This window comes from Dermacentor albipictus, chromosome 6, assembly GCF_038994185.2.
Source record: "Dermacentor albipictus isolate Rhodes 1998 colony chromosome 6, USDA_Dalb.pri_finalv2, whole genome shotgun sequence".
Classification (NCBI taxonomy): domain Eukaryota; kingdom Metazoa; phylum Arthropoda; class Arachnida; order Ixodida; family Ixodidae; genus Dermacentor; species Dermacentor albipictus.
The window spans coordinates 7,265,548-7,288,863 of record NC_091826.1 but is presented as its reverse complement, the minus strand read 5'-3'; the positions used below and the strand labels follow the sequence as shown (position 1 = coordinate 7,288,863).

At 45.9% G+C, this 23,316-nt stretch overlaps 1 protein-coding gene across 3 annotated transcripts in view; it reads right to left on the bottom strand.

Annotated features, from left to right (window-relative positions):
* The window catches only part of LOC135901398 (SLIT-ROBO Rho GTPase-activating protein 1-like), a 56,813-nt gene that overhangs the window by 18,727 nt on the left and 14,770 nt on the right, over nt 1-23,316 (bottom strand). For all 3 annotated transcript variants that reach the window (XM_065431151.2, XM_065431149.2, XM_065431150.2), the window contains exons 3-9: nt 22,612-22,920; nt 15,884-16,108; nt 14,954-15,232; nt 12,439-12,669; nt 10,067-10,127; nt 9,911-9,988; nt 9,440-9,574 (exon numbers count right to left, since the gene is read on the bottom strand). In XM_065431151.2, the coding sequence (XP_065287223.2) occupies nt 9,440-9,574; nt 9,911-9,988; nt 10,067-10,127; nt 12,439-12,669; nt 14,954-15,232; nt 15,884-16,108; nt 22,612-22,920 (1,318 nt within the window). The remainder of the gene's footprint in view (nt 1-9,439; nt 9,575-9,910; nt 9,989-10,066; nt 10,128-12,438; nt 12,670-14,953; nt 15,233-15,883; nt 16,109-22,611; nt 22,921-23,316) is intronic.

The following is a 23,316-nucleotide window of genomic DNA, read 5'->3' as shown; positions in this document are numbered from 1 at the left end:
AATCCCTGAGAATTCCAGGTTTTCCCTGTTTTCCCGGTTGGTAGACATCCTGTGCATTATAAGACGAAATAAAATGCTACTTGTACAACTCATTTCATATTTTGAGAAAAAAAGAAGAGAACTGATTGAAATTACCCTTAACGATGCGGGCAGTCGAAAGGTTTCATTTTTGCTCGACTCTGCGCTGCCCACGCTTTCGCGTTTTACTACTTTTGTTATCGCGTAGTGCCGCGCTGGTTTTGCTGGCTCGCGAAACTCGCATAAACTGCAAGTAGCAAAGAATTCAAGTTCCATGTTATGTCGCCGGATGCCTGAAAGATCTATGCCTCTTTACCAAAAAGCAGCTGCAGCGGCAAATCCACAACTCTGTCTTGGCTCGATAGCGCCGTCTGTCGGGCGGGGTTTTACATGGCACATGCAATGTCACCACTCCTCCAGTTGAGTAGCGGGAGATTTGAATTTCTAAAATGGCATTCAGAAGCCTCAGGTGCAATTTTCTCGTAAACTAAGTCTTAGTGCCAAACAAGCGTTCCGAGGTTTCTGGAATTGTACTTAAACAGTCAGCGTCGACTTAGTATTTGCCTTTAGTGTCCCTTTAAATCTCAGTAACGAAAGAATTACTGGCAGCTACTCCACTGTACTGGAAAAACTATGCACTAGGTTTGCTTTGAGTAACGCAACTGCTCTTTTTTTTAAGTCTTGGCGCATGATAGTTGGGGAACACTGTATAATTCACTCAGTAACCAAAATGAGGCCAAGCTGGATTCGCTCGAAATCAGAATGAAAAGCAGTTATGCGCAGCAGCGCTTATACTTGGACTCACAGAAAAAAAAAAAAAAAAAGAGTGGCTGCAGTTTCACTGGAAAGGCAACGCAGTATTAGTGATAGCGAAGTATACGACAATTACACTTAGGAAGGTTACACTACTGAGAGGGCTTGGGCTGTGAAATCGAACTGTCTCCTACTATGAGGTCTTGTACTCATATAATGACGTCACTTCAGCGCTAAATTCTTCGAGGTCATACAAAGTTTCTTCAAGTGCAAGATATATATATACATATAGCTAGGAAGGCTGCTGGTCAGCCCCCCCCGGGAAAATGAAAACTCCCCACGCCTATGCTCCTGGGTCACCCACATACCATATTCACGGCTATCACTGCCAACCCTATTGCGATAAGCATCTTCACCTACTATTTGTTTCACAGCATGTGTTGTAGCGCAGTGCCACTGGAAAGTTGGAAGTGTACAACATGCTTTTAATAGGCAATAACTCAAACGCGCCACTGTTCCTTGTTGCAGTTGGCGCGAAGTGAGCATTACATTTAGCTCTGCCGGCATTGTAGGCATCATATTCCAGCGTCATGCACCAGCTTTTGTTTCAGTTTGACATCACATTCTTAAAACACTACACAACAGTAAAACGACAGCATATGTATCGGGTAGGTCGACCCCCCGAGCTTAATGCAGTGGGGCACAATATGGCGCGTTGATTCACATAAAGTGGGGCATGTCGAAACTTGGCCACAATTCTGCGCTCGAAGAAACACTGGGCCTCTTTGATTTTTGGATTTCTAGTAGCCTGCTGGCAGCTGGACGGCAGCCAGCCAGTCGCGGTCCTGATAGGAAGTCAGGTGGGTTGGGATCCCAAGACAACCCGAAGCTGCCCGAAGTTTGTAAAATCGAGCGCCAGGACACCTGGCCAAGGGATAAACGTAAACAAGCTACCAGCATGGCAGCGGCCAACGGGGTCGGCACGTGCTCGGCATAGTCGGCCCATTTATGCGGTACCACCTTGAGAATATATACGTAGTTGCATTTGAGGACATGATTACTTTCGCGAGACTTGGCACAGCATGCGCACTGGGCCACTTTAACTTTGCACAGAGCAACAAACAGCCTCCAATGCATCCGATGTGAAGACGCGAAACTGTGCGCACCCTAAAAGCAATCACTTCAGGATGCCTGCTCAATCAATGACACCCACTGGCAACATTGGTGAGCTGGCATTTTGTCATCATTCGACAAGACACGAAGAAGCAGGTTACATATTGGGCATGCCTTGGGTATGTCTCATACACATAAAATTTCATGCTGACCTGCTTGGGCTTCATTTTCAGAAAGTTTGTTTCGGCTGGTGGTGCTTTTTTTTTGCCCTTGTGGTGAAGGAGCTGCGGCTGCGACTGGCGCATGAAAATGCACGCCGCCTGTGACTAGCGAGAAGTTTCACACGAGAAACTGTATTGGTCGATAATGAGAACAATAAGATAATGTACGTGTGGCCATTACTCAACCAGTGCATTCTTTTGGCATCAACGGCCTAGTTAGGACATACCAGTTTCGAGCTGCCACCCAAATATACGACGAAGAGATGGAGCAAACAATGGCTACCTTCGATGCCTTCACTAACTACAGAAAAGGGAGATATCAACGCATATATGCGAAAGATGTGAAAAGGAATACCACCAAAGAAGATGAACCGAAAAGGCGCCGCAATGTGTAGATTTCAGCGTTTATAGCTTGTGCGGGACACAATGCAGATGTAGCATGCATGCATGAGAGCAAGGCACACTTTCCCAACCGGGAAGAAGCCTTCATGTCGCACATGCACGCACAAACACACGAAAAAAAAAAAAAAGCTTCATATGGTTCGCCACTGCTCGTATCGCACCGCCTCACCAGGCAGAACGGTGCATTAGAACCTTAGAAGATAACACTAGAAGTAATGAAATCCGAAGGTTACGGCAGCCAGGCTGAGCGAGGTAAAGTCCTCAAGTGCCCGCATTACGATTCGTGAAGTCCCCACAAAGATGGCAACGAGTGACCATCGCCTCTTTTTGTCGTCTGCTAGCCAGAGAACTTCCAGAGAGCAGCCAGACCAAAATTGTCCTGGCTGGTTCTGGCAGCTCGCGGGTAGCCAGGACCATCCAGCCCAAGTAAAACAAACGCACGGCGGAAAAAGCACCCCGAGAAAAATGAAGGCGCTCTGGCTGGCTACGACAGCTCACCGGTAGAGAGAAAAAACTGAAGAGGCCCACTGCTAACCTTGGCCGAATTCTAGGAGCACTAATGTCAGCTTGTTGAAGCTGCAAAAATGACCACTTGCGTCTTGGACGCTCAGGCCCCACCAGCTCTGCGTCACTGGTGTGACGCTTCGCTTTTCATGGATGTCAACTACAGTTGAGTGTCACATTTTTTAGTGACTTTGGATGTTATGTTTTCCCAGTTAGTAAGTGTTTTCTCACGTTTTATTCCACAAGGTATGAATGAGCTTCTACTGTACTCATAACAAACCGAATATTCGAAAATTTTCAAATGCCTAGATTAAGAATCCAATACTAATGTTAAAAATACAGTCGAACCCACTTATAACGATCCCAGATGTATCAATCTATCAGTTATAACAAACACATTTCAGTGTATTTACAATTTTCTGACCCTCCCTATGGAAACTGCTGCACCAAGGCTTACCCAAAATGACAACCAATAACCCAAGAAAATTCTGGCAATTGAAAAATCTGCAACAATTGCGCGACATCACCTTTACAAAGATAACGGTGACACTGTCTACAATGATGTGTGTGTAGACATTTTCAACACAGCATTTTCATCAGTATTCACAAATTAACCTGAAGAACCACTTCCTTCGTTGCCTTCTACTGCTGAGTCGGCGATGCCAGCCATCATTTTTCGTGAACGTCGCATTTTGTTTATAACTGATAAATTAAAACATTTCATCATCACATGGAATGAACGAAATTAATCCAAAATTTATCACGTATACCAAGGACATTTTTTCTAAGTTCCTATGTTTGTTGTTTTCTCAATCACTCGCCACAGTTATCCCAGAAGACTGGAAGAGGGGAAGGTCGTTCCTGTGCTTAAATCGAGCAACAAAAATTCACCACTCTCCTACCGACACATTTCACTAACTAGCATCGTGGAGCACCTCATGTACTGTCAGGTTAAGCAGTATCTAGATTTAATAAGGTTTTTCACTCCGTCCGAACATAGATTTCGAAAAGGCTTGTCGTGCGAGACGCAGCTTGCAATCTGTCTTCATGCTCTCCATTCTAATCTTGATAATAACTTACAAACCGATCCCATCTTTTTGGATTTGCTAAAACATCGTACCAGCGGATCACGGTGCGCACTATCCAAGCCGAAACGCAAAGCCACCTTCAGTTGACTTGCTAGCAGCGTCAGTGGCATCAACGCCGCCTGAATCCAGAGGTGCGCTAAGCCGAACCAGGCATTGGTGCAGCAAATCTAGCATATATCCAACTATTTCTCCACAAAGCTACCTTCATGACAATCAAAAACTGGGAGTGGAAGGTTTCTTGAAGAAGTGAAGAATAAGAGGTTGTAACTGTACATACATGTCTTGGTCGAATGATTTGCCTCAGTATATAGAAAAGCTGAAACAGCTGAAGAGCTACGCTCAAATTTTTCATTAGGAAGTAACATAATCATCGGGAATCTTTTTTTCCACGAGCATTTACCGACCATTTTGGTACCCGTCAGGTCAATGTCTTATAGCGGGCGACGTTCACGTCTCCCGTGCACGTCTCCCAGCCTCCCCTTTCCTGTGAAACTGGTGGACCCGCCCGCTCTTCCGTTGCATGCGTGGGGTGGCGCCGACTGCGGTTTTGTTGTTATTTGTCATTGTCTCAGTGCGCATCGACGATATCAGTGTTTTCATTGGTTTGTTTGTGCGAGTTCCCGCCGCCAAAAAGGAGATGGATGACAGCAAACAGAAGCGCAAAACGATATCAATCGAGCAGAAGATGGCTATGCTGAAAGCCGCTGAGTCCAGCGTGACGAAGAAAAAAGTGGCCGCAGATTTCGGCATAGCGTTGAGCTCGCTGTCGACGATTTTGAGCAGCAAAGAAGCTGTCGCACGTGACGTAAAAGGCGACAGAAAGAAGCTGCGACCCCCACTTTTGAAGCTGTAGAGAAGGCGATCTTCAAGTGGTTCTTGGACGCAAGAGCAAGCGACGCTCCTGTGAGTGGGGCACTGTTGCAGCGCAAAGCGAGGGACTTTGCGTGCATCATGGGGCACAATGATTTTGTGGCGACTGTCGGCTGGCTGCATCATTTCAAGGAGCGTCACGACAGCGTCAGCGGGGAAGCGCAGTCTGTCGACCACAAAGCTGCAGTGGCGTGTGTGGAGACAAACGTTGGACAGCTGCTAGAAAAATACAGTGCCAAGGATTTGTTCAATGCGGATGAGACAGCCCTGTTCTACCAGGTGCTGCCACAAAAAACCTTGGCCGTCAAAGGTGAACGCTGCCAGGGCGGTAAGCAGAGCAAGGTCCACGTAACCATGTTGCTTCGTGCCAGCATGGATGGGTCAGAAAAGGTGCGGCCCTCGTGGTTGGCAAAAGTGCATCCCCACGATGCTTCAAAGGCAAACGAAAGCTCCAAGTGAGTTATGTGTCCAACCGTAAGGCTTGGATGACAAGATAAATTTTCGCACAATGGCTGCGGGAGTGGAACGAGCGGCTGGGCAAGCTGAACCGGAAGATATGCCTCATACTGGACCACTGTGTGGCCCATCACACTGCCGCCGCGCTCAAAAACATAGAGCTATGCTTCTTGCCATCAAACTGCACTGCAGTTGTGAAACCCCTCGAACAAGGAGTTTATCATGAACTTTAAGCTGGGCTACCGTAAGCGTGTGATCGACCAGATTCTGCTCAATATGAGCATGAATTGCGAGTCCACGATCCACTTGCACATGGCAATCGAGATGCTACAGGCTGCTTGGATGGCAGTACCGGCAAGCACGATTACCAATTGCTTCCAGCATGCCTCATTTGGCATCAGCAGCGGCAGTTACAGCGAAGATCTCGGTGCTGCCGCCAATGAGGGTGCTGTGGGCGACCAAGCCCTAGCGTCGTGGGACGCTCTCCTTGACGGCGGCGTTGTGCCCAACTGCGACTGCACGTACGTCAGTGCCGATGCTGATGCGGTGACGATGGAAGAGCTAACGGAGGCAGAAATTGTGCGCGCGGTGACGAGGGTGCCTAATGACGACAGTGACGAAGGTGCCAACAGCCCTGAGCCTAATACAATGGAACCCCGTTCATACGTTTTTCACCAGACAGGGAAAAAAAAACGTAACAGCCGGGAAAACGCACCAGCGAGGAAAACTCCGAAAATGAATGAAAAAAGTGCAGCTTCAACTATAGACAATTTATTTCCACAGAGTGCGCTTAGGACTAAAAAAAAAGTCTAGAATGGTGGCTTGCCGTTTCTTTCGCTCGCTAGAAATCGCCACATGTTTCTCAATAGCCTGGAAGGCCGCATTGCTGTCAGCGTCGCTGTGAGGTGCGACGTACCTGCGGAGCAACTCCAGAGCCACGACAGCTTCTCCAAAGCTAGGATTTGGCAATCCCCGGCATCATGCGGCTCATGCTCCTCGTCGTCACCGCGCCACGGCAATGGCAACGGACGAAGGAATATCCGCGCGAAATTTTGCCCTCTTTGGCGTAATCATGGTAACATGCTAACGATTGTTAAGCATTGCTGCGGAGCGCGCGCGTTCGAGCAGCCCGGTTGCGCGCAGCGCGGCGTGGGAGAAATGTAAACAAGACAGGAGAGCTGGTCCGATAGGCGGAGCAACGCCACGAGCAACGCCAACTTCCGGTTTCACTTTAACTTCACAAAGAGCGACGTCAGAGCCTCTCCTGAGTTTCCTTCCTCCGTGAGTCGACCTGTCCAACAATTATGCCGTGACCATAATCACAGTGATGATAGTGAGAGCATTCTTCACGAATGGCCACTTAGTGGCGGCCTCTCGAACTGGCGTGTGGCTTCTTGCAGCCAGTTCCATAGCCAAGCCCGGCCAAGCCCAGCCAAAACTCATCAAAAGCCAAAATGGCGGTTGGATCGCGTTGCCTACTTTAGCTATGGTGGCCATACTTTAGCCCAGGAGGGTTCGGGGTGCTAAGTTGCGACGTATCATGCAAGAACATTTTCACAGCTACTATGTAACAGCGGGGTTCCTTATACATTGGATCCTATGGAAGCTATGCCGGGACCGGATGAAAACGATGTAGCAGCCGGGAAAACGCAGCAGTGAGGAACGTAACAGCGGGGTTCTACTGTATTGGCGAACCCGACGTACCAATGCCCGCACAATCACTGGATGCGGCAAACCTGCTGCGCCGCTATTTCGGAGCTCATGATGACGACGAGGACAGACTCGAAATAGCGGCTACAGCTGAAAAAGCCATCATTCGCCTGAAGAAAGCGAGGCAAAAATTTATCAAGGACTTTTTTTATGCGAAGTGAGCTGCCAGCTGGTGTGCTGTTGATCGATCAGTGATGAGCTGTTTACATGAATAAAGTAGCAATTCCTTGCTGTCTTTTTTTCGCTTGTTTTTTTTTCATGCGACGGCCATTTTCTTTTTCGCGTGGCGGGCTGCTGTGAGATTTGGTGGTGAATACATCCTCTCTCGCTTGCCAATTGTGGAGAGAAATGGATAGTGGCTATAAAGAACTAATGGTTATAACCAGGTAAGTATGACCCCCCCCCCTTCAACTTCATTATAACGAGGTTTTACTGGATATGAAAAAAACTTAATCAGTTCATCTGCATTACCTAGAGCTCTGGAATCATCGTCCTGACAACTTGATCCCTTTTTCTGACCCTGGAGAGCTCAAAAACCACCTCTGCCTGCACTTACCGTTTTAGTATTGTTCTAAATGTTGTTTTATTTTGTACTACTGTTCCACTTGTAATTGGTTATCTCTTTCGGCTATTTTTGCATTTGTTTTGCATATTAATCTTCGTGTTAACATGCAATTTTTACACCTTTTTTTAATCAACTTTGTATTCTCTTTGTGTATTTGTTTTTTACTGTGTCTGTTGTACATGACCGGAGTAGTTGGAGAAGTATGGGAGGGGCCTTTGCCCTGCAGTGAGCATAACCAGGCTGCTGCTGCTGCTGATGATGATTATGTGTCTGTTGTACCGTTACTCTGGCTTATTACTTCTGTACTGTATATCTATTGATATGCCCCCCCCCCCCCCCCCCTCACCCAGTGCTCTTCAGGGCCTGCGAAGTATAAATAAATAAATGTGTCCAGAATCGTAATATGCAGCAAGTCCGACGCGTTGCATGACGGATTGCACGCAAGATCGCACCATGTGTGTTGCGCTTAATTCACATGTGGCACTTTGCACATTTTACCAAAATGGTGACTGACGAAGCAGATACCTGGCTGTGGTGAACTACCAGGCCTCGGCAGAAGTGGGGCTAAACAATTTCTTTCTCACTAAATTGCATAATTTTCTGTAATTTAATATGCAATTTCGTAAAAAGTTGACATAAAACCATAGCCAAGCGGTCCAGAGAAGATGTATGAAGCGGTGAACAAGGTGAAGAAATGCACGAAGCGCATGCTCGGTATTTCAAATCCCTCAAAAGTGTAGGGGGCGCGCGCTTTCACGAGTAGGAGCGCTTGCTTCAAATTTTACAGTAGTTTGCAGTTAAAATCAAATTGCTGTTTGCACAAGTCTTCCAAACATCATTCTCCAGTTACTGGTTGTACACTTCAAATTGCCATGCGACTGGCCGCTTACGGCCCATCTTATTTGTTATTTATTTGTACGCACTGCAGCAAAATAAGCGATGTAGCAGGAGTGGATAAGCCGAGGAAAATTATACAGATATACATTGTGTGTATTAGCGGGCTTCTTTCACACTAGAAAAACAATTTTATGTAGCACGTATTGAGCAACAGAAACCTGTATCGGGAGTTTTTCATGTTGCTCTACAATTTTTTCATTGATGCTTTTCATCGAATTATTGAGAATTAATAATATTGAGAAGTTGATAATTAAGCCTACTTATCTAATTAGGCAGAATGCAAAAAATAATCTGACTATCTCCTAGCAACGGCAGACATTACCTTGGTTCACTCCAGCTACCTGGCATTTACCCATTTTTAAATCTTGCTGCATGATAGTTGGGGCACTCTGTATGATAAATCATTGTTCTTCTGCGAACCATACTGTACTTTTGTTATCAGGCAGACACACTAACATGCAACACTGCCCTGATTTTGCCAAGCAAATCTTGCTGCATGATAGTTGGGGCACTCTGTATGATAAATCACTGTTCTTCTGCGAACCATACTGTACTTTTGTTATCAGGCAGACACACTAACATGCAACACTGCCCTGATTTTGCCAAGCAAACACACACACACACACACACACACACACACACACACACACACACACACACACACACACACACAGGATGCCTGTTCTTGCACTAATGGGATAGCTTATCAATTCTGGGAACATAACACAGTTGTTGCACATGCTGAAAAGGGCTCTTCCAGTTACAACTGTGCAGTGTGCAGCCAGCAAGAGAGGTCTCATGAAAGCATGTGTAGCAGTCACTGTCAAAGGAGCGTGACTCACGACTAATCTCCATGAGCTGGTCAAAGTAGAAGATGGGGAACAGTGGTTCACGGAGCTCGCGCAGGTACAGCTTAAGCACACCAGCCACAGAGTTGATGTCGCTTGCATCTGACACGTCCGCCAATGGGTCTTCCCCTGCACCACCAAGCAGGGACTGAATATGCACCGCCACCAACAAGTTCCCCACAGTGGCAAAGCCTCATTGCACTTTCCATGCACAAAATAAAACAATGTGCAAGAACATTCAACAACACAAAGGAGTAAGTAAACCTTCGTTATAACAGAGTCATAAAGACAGCAAATAGACTTCGTTACAAGCACTGCTTGATTAAGCAACACAACTTAGCAAATTACCCAACATACTGCTCTGCTTTAGTGCATGAGCTTTGAAAGCTCATGCACTAAAGATGCTTTTGTCACAGAGCAGCCAGTAGCAGCAGTGGCAAAGTAAAAGCTGGAAAAGTACCGCACCTCGTTCGAAGCAATCTCTGAAGTGGTTGATCTCGACTTGAGAGCCTGACACACGGAACACACCCTGATGGTGTAGTCCTGTAAAAGGCACATCAGAAAACTCAGCTGCTGTCTACAACTACCTGTGCTGCTAAACATGCTGTTAGCACGGCTCACCGTACAGGTTGATCACCCGCACACAGCTTCGAATGACCAGCGGAACCTCTTGGTTGGTGGCCTGCATGAGAACATGAACCCATGAGTCACTTTTTAACGCATAAACTCGTCTATCCATGCCACGTTATTGGTCATGTTTGCACTCATAAACTCACGCCTGATGTTCCAGTTGATGCGTACTGCCATATAAACCTGATGTGATTAAGGCTTTGTGCAGTCAAAATCTCCTTATTACAGCAGACCTTCATTAATTCGACTCCAGTTAATTTGATGCCGACCAAAGGTCCCGGCCGGTGTCTGTGCATCTTTAATGGGCCCAAATTTTCGTTATATCGCTCCTAAGATTGGCCTTCGCCGGATAATTTGAACTTCACCAGTCAGCGTGCCCACGCACGACCCCTATATGGTGACCCCAAAAGTGACCACTTCACCGGTAGCGCCTGTCTGGGCAGTGCTTAGGGGACAGTGAATGTGTGAAACACGTTATTTCATGTTGAAAACGCCCGTTTTTTGCCTGCCCTAGTAGGGTATTCAAGTAATAACAGTACTTACCCCATTAATTATTTAAGCAATTCCAATGAGCACCATTCCCTAAAAAAATTGAGCGAAAAACCGCATTCATGACGATCTTGCACTTTGACGCATAATTTATTTATTTATTTATTTATTTATTTATTTATTTATTGATACTGCGGTCCTGTTACCAGGACCTTAGCAGGGTGGATACAAAGTGAAAAACATCCAAGTAAATATACAGCGATACATAACATAGGTCACTCGCGATGTACAAATGCAAGCAGTTACTGAATAACACAGTAAATCACTCGCTACATAAACATAGGTGCGATTCAAATAATGGCAATGAGCATTGAGTTACAACGTCATTAGTAAGATTATTCCATTCAACAATAGTTCTGGGGAAAAAGGAAAATTTGAAGCAATTCTTTTTAGTAATTAATGGTGTTATTGTCTGTGAGTGTCGATGACGTGTAGCATAACCAGTAGAGAAAGTGATAAATCGTGATGTATCAATGTTGTAGTGCCCCTTTATGAGCTGAAATAAAAACTTTAAACGGCATGTTTGATTCCTTTGTGTTACAGGTGGCAATCCACTTCTCCTGAGAAGCTCCGTAACTGAAGTGCGACCATACGAATTGTATATGAATCGTACTGCCCTTTTTTGAACTTTTTCTAGTTTAGTAATGTTTCTTTTAGTAAAGGGATCCCATATGACAATTGCGTATTCCAACATTGGTCGAATGATGGTATTGTAAGAAAGAAACCGCACAGGAGGCGTAGCGAATTTTAGAGAGCGTCTTAGGAAAAATAGTTTTCGAAGGCAGTTTGCCGTGACAATGTCAACATGTTTGTTCCACGAGAGAGTGTTGAATGTAGCCATATTGCAGCAAAGCTGGCTTTAAAGCAAAACTATGCCGTGAAACTGATTTTAGGAAACTCGCCGCCACTGTGCAATACGCATCCTTGCCCATTCTTTTTGAAAAAAAAAAAAGAAAGAAAATGGGGCATGTGTTAAATGTCTGCTTTGTTTAGGAGCTTTAATTTTACTTCTAAGTTAGTTTTCTACTTTGGACATATTAGAGACGTTTAGCTTGTACGCTATTCCGGTAAACGGGAGCGGTTTGGGCGGATTACTGGATGGTCGGGGCGTAAACGTGAGCGGTGAAGCCGCCTGGTGTTGTAGAGCTCAACCAGACAAACGCAGAGCTAAAACTGCAGTAGCTCACCATATCCTGCTTCGCCACTCGTGCAAATTTTTGGCAGCGGCGTAATTGTGAACACAATTACGCCACTGTCGAAAATTTACGCCAGCAGCTAAGCAGAACATAGTAATTAGCTCTGTGTTTGTGTGGTTGAGCTTTGCGCCACCAGCTGGCGCCACCGATCTGGTCGCTCCGCTTGACGCCCCCGCTAAACCGGAAACCCGCCCGCGCTTATCCCGATTACCGGACATGCTAAAGGTCTCTATTGTAAGTGGGAGTGCGTTTGATTCAGGGATGTTTTAAAATAGGGTGAATACTGCCAAATGAATCAGCAGTGCGTTGTGAAATTTTTTTCTGCATCTTTTTATTTATTTATTTATTATCTTGTTTAATTAGACCTGCCCGTAAACAAACAATATTGTAAGTCCCATCAGAGTCAGCTTAACAGAAGCACACTGTATTTGCAGACCGCTAAATGACAGGTTAGTTCACATTGTATCACTGAGAGCTGTAGCCAAAGTCGCATATTGATAAATGTACTTTGCGAAATGCCCTACACTGCGGTGACTGCACTTTTCAGTTTTCACTGAATGTACATTGTGGCAGCAACAAGTGCTGAAAAGATGCCGGTGTGTGTGCTGGTCCACCTACCTCCAGGTACTCCTCAAGGCTCCCTTCGAACAGCCGAGGCTGGCCACCATGTCTGGCTGCTAAGGCAGCTTGGCGGCCAATGCGCTTCTTGCGGGCAGCAGGCCGTGAGTGAGGCTGCAACGTCTCTGTCTTTGTATCGAGCCCCTCACGCTGCAGGGCTGCCCGCAGCAGCTCCGCCTTAGCTTCCAGCCGTGCCGCCACACTGCAGCCTAGGCTGTACGTTCTGAACTTCTGCAGGCCACACGAGGAAAAAAAAATGCGTCTAGCATTTACTTGATTTCATCATCATCATCAGCAGCAGCAGCAGCCTATTTTTATGTTCGCTGCAGGACGAAGGCCTCTCCCTGCGAGCTTCAGTTACCCCTGTCCTGCGCCAACTGATTCCAACTTGCACCGGCAAATTTCCTAATTTCATCACCCCACCTAGTTCTCTGCTGTCCTCGACTATGTTTCCCTTCTCTTGGCACACATTCTGTAACTCTAATGGTCCACTGGTTGTCCATCCAACGCATTACATGGCCTGCCCAGCTCCATTTTTTTCTCTCAATGTCAATTAGAGTAAGGACTATCCCTGTTTGCTCTCTGATCCACACTGCTCTCTTCCTGTCTCTTATTGTTACGCCTAAAATTTTTTGTTTCATCACTCTTTGTGCAGTCCTTAACTTGTTCTCAAGCTTCTTTGTCAACCTCCAAGTTTCTGCCCCATATGTTGGCACCAGTAGAATGCAGTGATTGTCCACCTTTCTTTGCTATGATAGTGGTAAGCTCCCAGTCAGAATCTGGTAATGCCTGCCGTATGCACTACAATTCATTCTTATTCTCTTGTAAATTTCCTTCTCTTGATCAGGGTCCCCTGTGAGTAATTGACCTAGATAAACATACTCCTTCACCGACTCTAGAGGCAGATTGGCAATCCTGAACTCTTGTTCCCTTGCCAGGCTAATGATCATTATCTTTGTCTTCTGCATATTAATCTTTAACCCAACTCTTACACTTTCACTGTTAAGGTCCTCAAGTATTTGTTGTAATTTGTTCCAGTGTTGTTGAACAGGAGTATGTCATCTACAAACTGAAGGTTGCTGAGACATTCGACGCTAATCCTCACTCCTAAGCCTACCCAGTTTAATAGCTTGAATAGTTCCTTACAAGCATGCAGTGAATAGCATTGGAGAGATTGTGGCTCCTTGCCTGACCCATTTCTTTATACGTATGTTTCTACTTTTCTACACTGGAATAATTGTAAGGCTCAACACAATTGTGTGGCTTGAAAGCACAGGCACTGGATGCTATGAGAACACACCCAACTGACATAGTGAGATTACCTTCAAGTAACAGGAATATTGAATTATGCAAGTTTGAATTATCACATAATAATCACAGCACAAAGTTCTCTGGGATGCTGTGGATGTCTTACGAGAATAATTAGCAGTCCCATAAGGTGTTCCCCCCCCCCAACCTTCACCCGCACTTATGTGGTCAGCCTGCCTGTGCATTTAGGCCCAGTGTAACAACAAGTGCAACATTTAACTGCATGACCAACTCACAAACTCATTGCTGCAGAACCTGCATCATACAAAGCTGCATGTACATATTATGCTCCTTTCCATTCACCTTTCTTACCAAATATGACTTGTGGCCAATCCCTTAAACAATAATAACACAGACGAATCTCGATAATTCGAAATCGAAGGGGCCCAAAAAATTGTCTGAATTAAATGGGGTTCGAATTAAAGGAAGCTCTATTGAATCGTGGACTTGCATGCGACGCTGCGTTAGGCGGTGCTTTATGCACAAAGCTAACACATAAGTGACGAGTTCCGAAAGTGCGACTTCAGGGCAGCGTACCATGGGCTGCTAAGAAGCCACTTCTAGGCAAAATTTGCATATAACCCGCACCCCGACTTCACTGTAACCTTTAAAAAATGCTTGGTGCGGGTTATACACACCAAAGTACAATGCTTGCAATGAGAGATGGAACCAGCAGCTGGTGCGTGGCTGCACTGCCGGGGCAGAAGTGCCGCCCCAGTAGGTTCACATTAACCGTCACAAGCTAATTACGAGGAGTCTTTGCACATTGAAATACAGATAATGTTGGCAGGACCACAGCGTCAGTTAAAAAAAACTGGAAGTTCGAATCAAAGGAGCTTGGAATAATGAGATTCCATTACAATAATAATGATAAAGTTAACTGCATGCCACTTTCAATCGCAGCACAAACAATAAATGTACACACGTGCTTGTGGCATGTAGGAAACACAGTGAATATAGAAAACAAAATCTACACTGCCCACTTTCTACATGACTGCTGTTCAGAAATGCCAGCATTTGGCAGGGACAGGCTCAATACCTCTGGAAGTGTCATTTGTTAATTCAGTAATCCCTGCAAATCTTAAAAGACTGTAAACAGTAACAGTGCAAGTCCCAAACAGAATGCATCCTCCGCAAACTGTTTAGCCTTCGAGACACTTCAGGCACTACCAGTATATTACACATCACAACTTAATGACCCTCTAACCTCGAGATAGAAGTCCTCGGTCTCCTGCTTGTCGGCCCGCAGTTTCAGCGCCAGTGTCTCAGGTTGGGGCGGGGGTCGTGCAGCTGGACTATCCTCAAACACAGGCCGGCAGTCAATCTCACGTGCTGCCATCATGTCGAGGAGTGAGCTCTCGGCTGTCTCCAGCGTCTTCCACACCTCGTCGTTCTCAGTGCAGAGGGAAGTGAGGCGCTTGTTCAGTTGGCTCAGCCGCTGCTCTAATTCCTCCTCCATTGGGTGCTCTAAGCTCACCTGCTGGGACTGTGAAAGCCACAACACAAGGGACAACTTAACAAGATGTGTTGTTGGGCCAAGTCGATTTATGATACAGAATAAATTAAAAGCTTGTGCTGTTCCCTGTCCTGTCCGTGGCTTTCTTTCCCTTTTGCTATTTTATTTCAAAACAAAGGACAATCTGCTTGCTTTTTTTCATTCACCAGCAGCGTTCCTGGCCATCCTTCTCCACTTGTAAAAGATGCCTGTCATTACGTGTGCAGTAGCTCAATGTTTAGTGTGTCTGACAACAGCACACATTAATTAGCAGTTGAAAGTATCTGTTTGCCAAACGAACTACTACTTTTTACTTGATTTAAGAGCACTGACTGGTCCACACTTACAAGAAGAGTGAATCTGTCTACTTTGTGCCAGGATATGCGTGAATGCAGACAGCCCCACTGCAAACCATGCTGTGGAAAAGTATTGCACTAAGCAGTGCCCCTATTCCCCATAGAAGTTTGTTATTTTAACCTTTCTGGATCATGTCCTGACTCGGAGCATGCAGAGTTTCCATTATTGAGGAGCTACTAGGCATAAACAACTACGAAAATTAAGGCTTCCACATAGGAGACAATGTGACCATTATAAATATGCATTGTATTTTAAAAAGGCTCACTCCTCCTTCAGGAGGCTTACCTCTGTGTCGGCACGGTGGGGCTGGAAGGCAAATCGACGGGGAACCATGAAGGCATTGTGGTGCCCCTCGAGAAAGCGCTGCTTGTCAGCACGAGAGTCCAGGTCGGAGACGCGCTGTGCCAGTGCCTGGCATCCCTGCTGCAGTGACCGCTGCAAGCACTCCTCCGCACTGCAGCTGGTGCGTAGAGCCCGCGACAGGCACATGTGGAAGCCAAAGTCCATGCACTGCACGTGTGGGTGGACACTATCATCGCTTTTCTCTGTATTGAACTAAGAACAGCCACCACATTCTTGCTGCTACGCCTGATAATGGCCTAGGAATATGCAAGTGCCTTGTTTATTCCGAGCACAAGCTTGCTTACCCTGACCAGTCAGGTGACTCAGTAAGGTTCAATTAGTTTGCAGCCAATATTTCTGTGAAGCTTATTTTGCTTCAACTAAAGGCTGCCCAATAATGCCCTGTATATGTGCTCTACCGATCATACACGTAGCACGGATCTCCTTCAACCAGTTACTTCAAGAACACTCATGGTCAAAATACAACACCTTATTTAAAGTTGAGCTCTGTATCATCAGACTGCAATCACTAGCTTGAACACAAGAACCTAAATAAACATGCCCATTGAAGCAGCAATGACAAACAGAACAACATCACACTGTGATGGGCATCAATGTATCAAATTGCAAGTTAAACGTTGATTCAAAAATAATCACAGCAACATAATGCATGCCATTGTCAACACAGGTGAAAAGACCAACATGGAGAGCATGCCAGCGCGAGAACACAATTCCTTCAACTTGCTCACCATGCTTTCGATTTCAACAGCTGTGCTTCTGTAAGTAATGGTGCATGAGCTACACGTTCTCACCATTACCTAAAGGGAAAATTAGTGCTGTGGTGTTACTGTACGCATGCATTCAAGAGCTGGGAAGCCAGTGCTTCAGGCTGGCATCATCACTGGAGAGCGGAGCACCCCGAAAGCATCACCAATGATCAATGTTCTGGATTAATTTTTTAGCAGAAGTGTGCCACTAATGCTAGACCATAGAGCTGTATCAAATATGAACATTACCACTGGCGGGCTGCTAAACTTGGAGAAAATATATCAGAGAAAAGACCTGGAGAAAGCTCAGAGCTTGCTCTGCATCCTCCAACACCATCACCTTTGTCTCGCCTGCGACTGGGAAACATTCCATAGTGCACGTCTAGGTGCATTTCACTCATGATTCACCTAATTAGATTCCAGAGTTTGAACTCGGCAAGAAGCTCTGACATAACTGTTAACAAAAAGGAAAAGGCATCCATGGAAATTTTGAGGCCGCTGCCCAACCATGTGGTGCGGGGAGTCATTCCAGTCAGTCCAGCTGCCACAGGAGTCATTGGACTTCCTAGCCTCTTCGTCACAGAGTAGCCTAGAGGATGCCAAGAGTCGGCTTTATATCTTAGGAACTCCTCACGATGGGAACAATCACCTCATTCAAGTCACCTGCCTTGGTCCCTACCTTTTTCGCTCGGCATTCTTGAGCAAGATTGCGAAGTATGAGCAGGAGTTCCAGAATTTACTACCACTCCTCAAAGCTCGTGAACAGTACTATCAGCGCCGAGATTCGAGAAGCCATCCTGGTCCTCGACACTTTGGTGTACCATGTCTCATTTGTCCTTGTGGTTTGCAATGTATGTGAGTATGGACCAAGAAGGCTAAAGAAAAACTGCTGTAGTTGAAGTCGCCTATACCGGCCTATAGGCCCAGGTGAAGCTGGCAGGGGCGATTTTGCGGGAGGCAAAAAGCAGCCTGCCAAAAGCTTCGCAGCGCTGTTCGCATAATTTTCCAGTGGTTTTTATTTGTTTAACGGATTTTCAAGTTCTAATGCAACACTGTGGGCTTTGAGGTGAGTCATATTGGAGGTCTCTGGATCACATATATCCGAGTACTAGGGCATTTTTTCATATTATTGGCATCAATGTGCAGCTGCCAAAAAGTAGAAAAATACAATTCTGCAATAATTAGTGTTTATTCACCTTCAGTGTAGTGTAGAAATTAATCAACCATGAAAGCTGTCAGAACAAAAAGCAATTGAAAACTAAAATGTAGCATGAGAAATAGCAGCACATATGCAACAAGCATAAGTATTTATTATCTACATTATCATCAAGTGTAGCCAGTGCTTTAGCATCCTCATAGCATGGAAGGTCTCTGAACTTTGGTGGTGGCCGTCTCCTGTAATCCTGAACATAAAATTTTCCTTTATTCTAGAGCAAGGCAATTCTAACCTGCAACTTTATTTACTACACAAAGCCCAATATATCATTTTTGATACACTGAGTTCGATGCCTAAAAACTCTGCTTTAAACGCTGGAAACTCAATTAGAGCTCACTCTAGCATTTCTGATATGCCAAAGAGTTTTCACTAATAAATAGGTCAGCAAATCATGTAGTAATTAATTACCATACTATTTGATTTTAGTTATTTATTGTTTCACTGATTTCTTTGAACCGGTATGCTCTCCATGGCCAGAAATAAATGTGAAGAAAGGTGTTTTAACTTTCTACTATGTGAACAGGTGTTTGGACTTAGTGAAGTTAAATGAGAAGGGTAATGCTAACATGTGAACTGCTTGCGCACCAACTTTCCTAGAAGCACCCGAGTGCGCTAGCACATTTTGGGATCCGCACTGCACCGTGCAGGGCAAGATACGACGACCCGAAACACGTAAGCTGTGACGACTGGCATGCTTTTGGCTCCCGCAAGATGGCAACGCAGCAGCTTCACTTGACGGGCGTTCCCTCCATTCCAGCAGTATTTCTTTAACCTCCTTGGTATGGACCCTTCATTGCAGCACCCATGGCTGAACAACACAAGTTATTTCTGACTGAATTTGACAAGGAGGTTTGGGTCACTTCCATGGTGTCAATTTTTTCATGTGGTGCCTCAAATGCACCTATAGAGGTGAGGACGTCTTCGGGTTGGGGAAAATACACTCCTTTCCAAGTGCTGTGGTCCCACAAAAGACAAGCACCAGGCAGGGAGCGCGCTTGCACCTCTTTTACCGGTAGGCACCTTTTCTTGCTTTTCTTTTCTTTCCTTTCTTTATTTGTTTTTACTACAGTGTTTTATCTTCTCTTGTTTACTTGTTTTTTTATTACACATTACATATTTTGAACACATTAAAAACTTCAATGTTATCAGTGCCCATGAAGATGGAAAGAATGTACAAGGCAGCACTTGCCTCCCACAGCCGCGGCCGATGCTCCTCAACAAGGCCGTCTGAGGTTGTGTGCACGTTTGATAGTATATTTTCTGGTTTTCCTTTCCCCACCTTTCTGCTCATCTTAAGGCCTCTCAGTCTTCAATCCCGTTCTCTATGAAAGGTAGCATGTAGATGGTGACGTACACGCCGGCAGAAATCTGCATTTACTTTAGTGTTTTCTTTCTCTTTATTTGCTGTGCATCGGTACCAATTACATGTTTCTCTTTTCTTTGTTTACTTGTCATATTCTACATGTGAGCAAACATAACTGCATTTATAATGCAGGAGAAGCAAGACTCACAAAAAGTAAATTCTAAAAAAGCTTCATTTGCTCAGCCTTGACCATGCTGTAGGCCCAAGTCACGTTCAAGACAAGCCAAGCCTCTCATATCCTGGAATTGTTGTGGCTTCACTAAAGAAACTCATTCTGACAGCACTTGTGGGATTCCTAGTCCCCAAAGGCAGCTGTTTTCCCTGCACGTCAAAGCCTCATGTCATGCGAGTGGGCCCTTGTCAGAAGCATAGACACAAAGAAAACATCCCATAATTGTTTGTGCACTGGAAGGGTAAGTAAACCTAGCATATTCTCTTCAAGGAGGCTCTCATGATTGTACGGCTAGCTAGCCTGCTCTAAATGTTATTTGCAAATGTGATAAAATGCTTTTTGAGTGTGCAAGTCTTTGTCACGCATTATTTCCTTCTCGGTAGTACTGTAAGAAACTACAGTAGACTCCCTTTAAGACGAACTCCAAGGGATCATGAAAAGTGTTCGTCTTATCAGAAGTTCGTCTAATCAGGAGTGCTTCTAAAAATTATGTTTGAGCATGCAGTGTGTGTCCAAATACCTCGTATATGAGAACAAATGAATGAAATGGCCTTTCAGGGAAAAAAATAACTGCAATATAAGCATTTATTGCACTACTAGTGGTATACTACACATTGCCCTAGTAAGGCATCAGGCACTGCTGTTACCCAGTCTATTATTTATTTATTTTTCTTGTGCCTGTCGAGAAAATCGCCTGGCTACTGCAAATGCAGACATCTCACTTAATTTTCTAAGATATTCAACAGTGCCCTCGCATTGTTCGAAAAACTTCACTGAAGTATCCAGGCAAGCATCAGCTACATTGCAGGTCACTTGTGCAGATTCAGGCACAACATCCATGCTGTCATTGTCAGCAGCAGTTTGTGATGGCAGGTCGAGCACCTCTTCAATTAAAGCTTCCAGTGTGTCAGCCCAACATGTTTGCACACCTTCATTAATGCTGATATACGCACTCATGTCAATGGAGACACCCTTACTGCTCAGCGTAGAAACAATGCTGCTCTCCTCCAAGTTCACAGTAAAGTCCTCACTCATAATATTACAGTCATTCTGCGCTGGAGCTGTCACTAGGCGCCATAAACCCCGCATGGTCGAAGGCATTGGCAATGGTCACTTCAGTAACCTGTCCCCAGGCACTTGTTAGTAAGTGGACAGCACTTAACAGGTTCACTGTGTACTCTTTACTGCTCTCCATGCAAATTAGCATCCTCTGCAACAGAGAGCGACGATAGTGCCTCTTCAAGCTGGTGATTACTCCCTGGCCTATGGGCTGTAGCTTCGCAGTTGTATTTGCTGGTAGAAACTCCAGACGGATAGCAGAAAGTCCGGCGACGTGACCGTGTCCGGGACAGTTATCAACAACAAAGAGAACTTTTCTCTTCTCTCTCTGGAAGCGATGCTCGATCTCCTGAAGCCACTGCTCGAAAAGCACTTGCATCATCTACGCTTTCAAGTTAGCCATGTACGTCACCGGCAGCCTTTTTATGTTTTTAAAGCAGCGTGGTGCTTTAGACTTCCCAATCACCAGCAACCTTAGTTTGTCAGTCCCAGTTATATTTGCGCCCACGAGGACCGCATGCCACAAAGAAGGGATATGCCTACTGCGTAGTTGGCGGTGTTAGATATGGAGCTGTTTCCTGCGCCTACTTCGAGTTCCCCAAACCACTTCGAATCGCAGCACAGCTAATTGAGGAATGCAGAAGCAGGAAAGCACATTCCAGAGGAGCACCAGACAAGTGCAAACAAGTTGAAGGCCACAAGACAGGTGCAAACCAAGACGGCGGTAATGCGCCGTGACAGCCAGACGTGCCGGGAAGGCCCAACCGTACCTCTTCATCGCCTTTGAAGAAGACAATTGCTACCGCTGAGGGGCCGCAGCACCGGGATCAAGTGATCAAGAGAGGAGGACCAGGCGCAGACCCTCTTCGCCGGGTATGACACCATCGCCCGGGCGCCTACCGTTGGCTGAAAATGGCGTCATCGGAGCGGACTCTCCTATTGGTCAAACATGACGTGACTTACAGTGCTCGAAGGGTTTATAAGAAGCCTTCCAGAGAGACCAGGATATTCCCTGATTCCCTGATTCACCTCTCTCGAACTTCTTGCCGCGGGCCGCAGCGTCCGAGTTGCTGCCGGCCCGTAATGACAGTACGACTGTTCATTGACGTCTCACCTCTTGTATATAATGTAAAATAAATACTCCCAAGTTTGGCTTTTCATCCCGGAGTCCGTCCCTCAACCCCTACAGCGGTCAGCAAACGCACGGAGGTTGGTAGCACCGGCATGACGGCACTATCACGTGATCACTATTGGGAAATAGCATTGACTGCTTTTCCTTCTCCCTATTTCTCTTCACATTTTTTTTTTCCCCGAGTTTCGCTGGCTTTACTGGCCAGCCCGCGCTTAGTCTCTCTCTCTCTCTTTCTGCGTCCTGTTTCCTCCCTGCAGTCTGCAAGTTCGGAGAAAGCCAGCGCGACGCGAACCTGCTGCGGCGATAAAGAGGAGAGATCATTGTGGGAAGTGCTGCGGTGGGGGGGGAGGGGAGTAGCACAGCGCTGAAAATGCCTCGTATGAAGGGCTCATAGCATTGGCACTATGCAGGGCAGAGGGGGAGAGTTCGGCGATGGGGAGGCAAAGGAGAGAATGAACTTGAGGGCACAGCTAATTATTGTAACCGGCCGGGAGGAGACAGAGGAGTGAGTGAGGAAGGGTGGGAGAGGAGGAGTGGAGGAGCAGCGGAACCTTCGCAGGAACATCGAGGTGGTTAGGTCTTCTCATCTCCTCGCGTCACACAGATGGTCGACGGCGCAGAAAATCTTTCATTTTTGTCTTTCTTTTTCTTTCTTTCTCCAAAAGTGCTGCTTGGATGGTGGAGTAAAGTTGCGCGGGTAAGGCGCAGCCGGCTGTGAAAGTTCATCTTAACCGATTAGCGCGTGTGCAGAGTTCATATTAAGCGGATTTTTTTTTGCGCTGACTCTATGGGAAACCAAACAAACGACTTCTACTGTTCATCTTAACTGAGGGTTCATCTTAAGTGAGTTTGTCTTAACGGGAGGCTACACACTTGAGCATGCCCTTTCACAGTGCAATTAGTACATCCTCTGAATCCGTTCTGGGTGCATGCCCGTGGATCTGCTGGGACAGTCCACTCACATCGACCAGGTCTGAAAGGTCCTCGGCGAAGTACTTGTGGACGGCTGCATTGGCAGCGCCAAGGGCAAGCAGGTACTCGTTGCGGGCTTTGAGGCACTGCAGGCGCGTCTCCCGGTGCTTGGCGGCCCGCTTGGCCAGCTCCTTGGCCACCACCCGGAAGCGCTTGCTGCGCTCCAGCTTCTCCCGAGCCACGACTGCCTCAAGCCGCCGCTTCTGGCCAGCCACCAACTCCATCTTGGCCCGTGCCTGCTCCTCTGATGTGCAGTACATGTGGTACGTCTTCATGGCCGCTTGCAGCTCATGCAATACCTGAGCAAAACAACGCACTGATTTCTTTTTTCTTTTCTTCTACCTTCTTTAATACATTGGATACACTTGACAAGTGAGAAAATAAAGAAAATCTAACAGACTTCAACAGGTTCATGATTTATGTCACATTTAACTATAATGCGCTGATATCAACAATGGCCAACAAAATGGCAATACAGGTTAGTTGATTATACAATGCTGGCACATAGTTACAAAATAGAAAACATGTGTTGTGTTACAATAGAGTGCAACAAAGTGTCAACAATGACCAGGGTCAATGAAGTAGAAAGTACTGCCTACTAAGTATTAAACAGTCAAAACTGGCAGTGATGGGCTACACTATTTGTGCATAATTCTGTTACGAGAGACACGTTGACATTTCCCATGTTATAAGAG